General features: G+C 44.8%; 1 protein-coding gene across 1 annotated transcript in view; it reads left to right on the forward strand.

The window, feature by feature from the left end:
* Positions 1-5830: 5830 nt before the first annotated feature.
* SET (SET nuclear proto-oncogene) overlaps positions 5831-6106 on the forward strand; it is a 7123-nt gene continuing 6847 nt past the window's right edge. The window contains exon 1 of the mRNA XM_041406705.1: positions 5831-6098. Within this exon, the coding sequence (XP_041262639.1) occupies positions 5831-6098 (268 nt within the window). The remainder of the gene's footprint in view (positions 6099-6106) is intronic.

Genomic DNA, 6106 nt, shown 5'->3' on the forward strand with positions numbered 1-6106 from the left:
TACAGCTGATTTTCAAAGATCTAGGCACTAAAGATGTGTTAATGAGGGTACTGAGGCTTCATAATTAATTATATTAGCATCTCTTTGTTACTCTCTACAACGGTAGTGGCTGGTTGACATTTCAATGGGAGTCTGGTGGTATTCTTTGTGATTATTATCCAGGAGTACAGTTATACCTTAGCTCCCAGAGGGAAACGTTGCATGTAAATGCCGCTGTGAATTGCAGGGGCTTTTGGAGCTCAGTAAAAGCCCTTGAAGGAGACCCCGCTGGAAACTGAATGGATGTCAGTAAAATTTCTTCAGTCTGGAGTCTCTCTTCAGATATGGACTCTCCTCCCCCTTCCTTTCCCTCCCCCCTTCCTTCCACTGAGCTGGTCCTTCTCACAAGGCTTAAGAACAGCAACATCCAGCCCTTGCTGAATGTCGAGTTCCAGACCCCTGAAGGAAGGAATACTGACCTGAACAAAGCAGTGAACAAAGTAAACCTGAAAATAGGGAATATTTTCATAGGCTTGAATTTTCAGTGCAATAAAACCAGAGCTGCCAGAAGGAGTCCCAGAAGTGGTGAGTCAGATAATAGATGTACGGCTGTGGTGGGAGGGAAATGGTCTCTACTTTGTTTTATACCACCCCACCCCCCCTTTACAAAGGCAGATGAAATTATTTTCCAGTCATACCACTGCAAAAACAAACATGGAGTTTAAAGGTTATTTCCTTTGTGTGTTTCTGAGAGACATCAGTTTTGACTCCAGAGGGGAAAGGAAGATGTTTTGTCAATGACCTCAATTTCTACTCTGAAAGTTTTTACAGTATCACCTGAGGTGGCAGAGCTGCTCTTTTGTTTACTGATATATTCACTTGTTTGTGTCAATTAAAAAAAAAGTACAAAACCAAATTGCTGTTTTTTCACACCAGTTGCAGTTAGAACCTTGTTGTGTTTGGGCTCAGTTAAGGGCACAGAGTGACAAACACCTCTGCTGAGTGAAACTTGTGCAACGTGTTCCCCACTCTCATTGCTGACTTCGTGGGACTCTTACTTGTAACATTGTTCCTGCATCTGCACCAGGGAACCAGATCAGAGTACTAGTCTGAGTTTTAAAAAAAAGGGGTTGTGGGGACTATTTCTAATTGAAATCAGATTCAGATTCAATGTAACACACACAAAAAGAAAATCACTGGCACAATGCAGGAACAATGTAAAGGGGAAGAGGGGAGGAATGTGTGGTGGCGAATGCGTAAGTAGGAACTTCTACCAAAAAATCGTTTGTCAAACCATGCCCTGAAAGACTTGACTTTCTTCCAAGCCAGAACCACTCTTTGCTGTGTGTGCAGGTAGAACCTTGCATCCAGAGATTACAGCTGCAGGACTCTCAGAGCTATTGTAATACCAAAAAATAATAGCTGTTCCTACAGACTGACACAATTAACCAAATTCCACTCCCAGATCATAGTTGGCAACTCATGCAGCATTTTATGTAGCTGAAGTTGGAGACCAGTTCTGTTCCTGAGTTCCATCTCTGGCTCTAATGAGCAATAACTCTGCATAACTCTGGCATTCACTTCACCTACCAGTAAAAGAATTACTTTCCTCACAGAGCTTTTTACATTGAACCAGATTTTTAAAATAAGCTTTGACATTCTCAGATGAAAAGAATAATGTGCACAATATATTATGATAGCAAAAACTGTATATGACAGATTCCTACATGTTTTCCTGTCTTTTGTCTCACCTTTCCTGTCACCATACTCCTACATGGGACTCAATACACACCGTGAATGTTTGAGTAACGCCAACTTCAAACTAATGAATTGTAATTAATGTACTTGTTCTTTGCTGAGCAGTGTTGTGTGTGTTTATTTTTATCTGATACTTTTTGGATAGAGACAGAGGTTACTCCCCCTGAGAGTTCAAATATCAATAGTGCTCTACATAACAAGGGAAGTTTTTAAGGATTCCCACAAAACCGCTGCCACTTGGTAACAAGACAATGGTCCTGAGTGCAAAATTTACACTGAGTGTAAAATTTTTGCCTCTAGTTCTACTCCCAAGGGACCAAATCTTGAAGTATAGTCAACTTTGCCTAGGATTCAGCAAGAGTATTCCTGCTGTAGGACTGAGGAGATGATAAATAAGAGTTTTAAGAACTGGCCAGAGTTAAAATCCTGAAGAGCAAACATTTATACATTGACTCTGTAGAAATGTTGTCTCCCTTTTAATTTCCCTATAAGTGGAGAAGATGGAGAGAATCTTGGGTGTATCTCTTTGCAGAAGCACAAGGTACAGTTTTATCTCATCCTCAACATGTCTGAAAAGCTTATGCCTCATGTTCAGAAATGTCTAAGGTTCCACTGACTTTCAATTTAATATTTTAAAGAGTATTTTGACTGCCTCTTTGCATCTAGTATCTGGGAACAAGCACAGGTGTTATGTAACCATACATCTCTTCATGGATTACAAGCAGGTGCTCTGGTAAGTTAGAGATGGTGTAGAAAAAGATAAAAGTCAGGTTTAGCAACGATGTCTAATGGATATTTAATAAAAACAAAAACAAGTACAAATAGGATCACTGTATTTATTCAGTGACATATTATTACAACAGTCACTGCCTGTTGTCTGTGTTACTGAACTGCTGTCCTGCTTCAAGGCAATTATCAGCCCCAAAATGTTTTCATCCAAAGGTTTAAACTGCAACAACTGTGAGGACATGTGGAAGATTCTTCTGTCATTATCTCATGCTTCAGTTCTAACATGAATGCTTGACTGGGATGGCCTGTGAGTAGTGGAGATGAATAAACAGTTGGAGCTGGTATTTGACTGGTTAACGTGTGTGCCAAAGCGTGTGTGTAGAGCCGGGGAGGCTCAGCAGTTCCTGGGGGCTGTCACACTGATCTCACACAGCAAACCAGCCCTGAGCCTCTGCCTGTGGCTCCCAGCAAGCCCTGATGTGCCAGTCAGGCTTTGCTATCAAGTAAAAGCTTGTGTGTTCTTGAAATGTGCCTTCAACTCACAGGTGTGCTCAGTGACTTGAAAGCTTTCATACACTCTAAAAACTTGTCTTGCACTCCAAGGAGGAATCTTTGTTCTTAATACAGAGCCCAAGCCTGCAAGTTCTCTGTGGAAAACCAGGCTCCCAGCATAGATGTACAGTTGTTAAGCAGTTTCAGCAATGGTAAAATGATCCCTGCTTTGTATTTCTCTACAATAATTTCCAATTCTTTGGGACGGAAGGCTGTGAAACCATGAGTTGCTACTAATTACATTGATTTACTTGGATGATGGTATGTACACCCATTTTGCCTTGCAGAAATACTTAGGGGGAGAGGTACTCTTTTTCACACATCACTGCATTATATTGGAGAGGATTTTAGCATGTTTTCTGATTTCATTTGCCAAATTGGGGGTTCAAGTTTACAATTTACAGCTGACTTGACAGTCCAGAAAGTACATGATTACCAGTTATGTCTCTGTCTTGTAGTAACATATCTAACCAAGGAAAGAAACACTGGAGATCTGAGCTTTAAGGAGCAAATATGAAATTTCCTTTACAAAGAAAGGAAATTGAGTCTGTTTAGTCAATTCTTGAGGAAAATGTGCAGTTATAATTGTACATTTAAACCCTCAATAGTTATTCAAGAACTCAAAATGCCTTTGAGGTTAGCTACAGGTCATGAAAATATTAGAAAGATTTGAAGGGAGGTAACTGAATATTTATCAAAAAACCCTCTATATTTTTGGGGGTTCTTTTGTTACTGTTTCAGAAATATTTAACTCATATTCTTTTACGTGTATTTATATTGTTTTAAATATTTATATATAATCAATATACCCTTTTTTGTTGATAATAGCTAATTTTAGAGTAGCTAAAACAGATCTTGGAACTTTTTTTAACAGTACAGCAGTTAAAATTCATGATTACTTGGTTTTAGATACATCAGAGTATCACCATAACCGTGTACTTCAGGAATACCTGGTAATTTATAGACTGAACAGGGGGTTCTGGTAGGGAACTGACAGTGCCTCTTGTTCCTGCTTGGAATTAGATTTCAAACTTGCCACCTGTATTGCAAATTATAGACCCTCAAGGACTAATCTAGAGAAAGACAATATAGTAAATTACAGGTGAAAAAAGAGGTAAAAAACCCAAGCAGATACAACTGCATAGTCAAGAGACCCAAATGAAACAGAAGGAAGAAAATCAAGCTGCACACACGAGTTTACCTTATTTGAATTGGAAGATATCCATATTAATCAATCTTTGGAGATGCAGAGAGAATAAAGAAAGAGTCATCTCGCTGTGATGGGCTTCAGAAAGGCCTTGAGACATCCTCTCCTTGGGGAGGATTTCATAATCTTGCATTTATAAAGTTGTGATGCTTTGCTTACCTTTCATGCCCAGCGGTTACAATTGCTGTGTGTGAAACCAGAGAAGTAAGGGATGGCAGCTCCTCTCTCCTGCTGTTTGCACAGGGAAGCACAACACAAACCCTGGGAAGCACAACACAAACCCTGGGAAGCACAACACAAACCCTGGGAAGCACAACACAAACCCTGCACATGCCACAGCCCTTGTGGGTGGCAGTGGAAGCGAGGACATAGCCGGTGGGAAGTGACAGCTGGGAATACAAAAGAGAAAAACAATGGGGATTTGGAAGCAACAGGTGGGAGTAGGATTCAGAAAAGTACAATCAGGACTTCTGAGGAGGCAGGAACTAATCCAGGCCTCATTGAGTAGGTCCAGTAGAAGAACAGCTTGAAGAGGCAAAACAGGAAGACTGTGCTAATGTTGCATGACTGGGGAAGCAAATACAGACAACAAACTCCTACTTCATCAAAACTCTACTTGTTTCTTAACCCAGCCTGTATCCTAGCACTCATCTGTGAATGATATGCTGCTGCTTTTGATAGAAACTCTGACTTGGCTATTCCTTTAAGAGCAAAGGCTGTAGCTGTGGAGCTGCACTGAGCTCTTCCATGACAGGTGGACAGGAAAGGGACAAAAAGGGTTATTTAAAGTCGGCCTGCTCTCGGTGCAGTGGCAGGTGTACTGGCAGGCAGCTCTGTGACCTTCTGGGGTAGAGCTCGCCAGTAACTGAGCTGGATGTGACTGACAGGGCTCTGTGCCTTCAACACAGAATGTCCCAAGTTATTTATATGGGTTTGTTTAGTCTCGGGAGGCTCGGGGGCCCCTCATTGCTCTCCACAACCACCTGAAAGGAGGGGTGGGGGCCGGGCTCTTCTGTCTTGCCTGCAGTGAGAGGCCTTAAGATGAGATGGGAGATTCTGATAAGATATTTGAGATTTTTTCCCTGCTAGGGTGGCCACACTTTGGAATAGGCAAAGCCACCATCCCTGGAGGAGTTCAAGACATGTCTGGATCTGGTTCTGGGTGATGTGCTCTAAAGCTCTGGAGGTTACAGTGGTTGTACTGGGTGAACATTGGACATGATTTCTTAAAGGTCTGTTCCAACCTTGCTGATTCCTTGATTGTTTTGTGCCATGTCCCAAGTAAGGCAGGCAGCGCAGGGAGACGTGGGTGCACATCCCCAGAGCTGGAAACGCGACCGCACTCCCGGCAGGGAAGCGCTGAGCATAGAACCGGGGGAACACCTCACGCAGCGGGACCGCAGCCTTCTGAGCACCATCTGGGGGCCGGGGGTCCCGAAATCCATTCCTGCCCCTCGATGTCTCCCGGTGGGGAGAGGGGACGGGCCCCATCCCGGCCGCACCAAGGGGTCGGTGCCTCCGCGGGCCGTGAGGGGACGGGGCGGAACTCACGGGGCCTCGCGCGCGCCGCCATAGCGAGGGCGCGCGGGCACGTGGAGCGCGCGCATGCGCGGCCCCTTCACCTACACACCCGGCGCGCGCCGCCGCCCTCCCGCGCGCGCCGTCCTCTGTGTCTCCGCGGCGCGGCCACGCCCCCCCAGCGCTCCCCGACCAATGAGCGCCCGGCTTGGGGCGGTCGGGGGGCGCGGCCTCTCCACGGCTGCGCACGCGGGACCTCCCCGGCGTGTGTGTGTGTGCGGAGAGCAGTGCGCCTGCGCATCGCACCGCCCGCGGCACAGCGCGCCCGGGGCGGGGGGCTCGGTGCGCACGCGCGGTGCGGCG

The sequence above is a fragment of the Onychostruthus taczanowskii genome, unplaced genomic scaffold (assembly GCF_017590055.1).
Source record: "Onychostruthus taczanowskii isolate IOZ18803 unplaced genomic scaffold, ASM1759005v1 scaffold25, whole genome shotgun sequence".
NCBI classification, from domain to species: Eukaryota; Metazoa; Chordata; class Aves; order Passeriformes; family Passeridae; genus Onychostruthus; species Onychostruthus taczanowskii.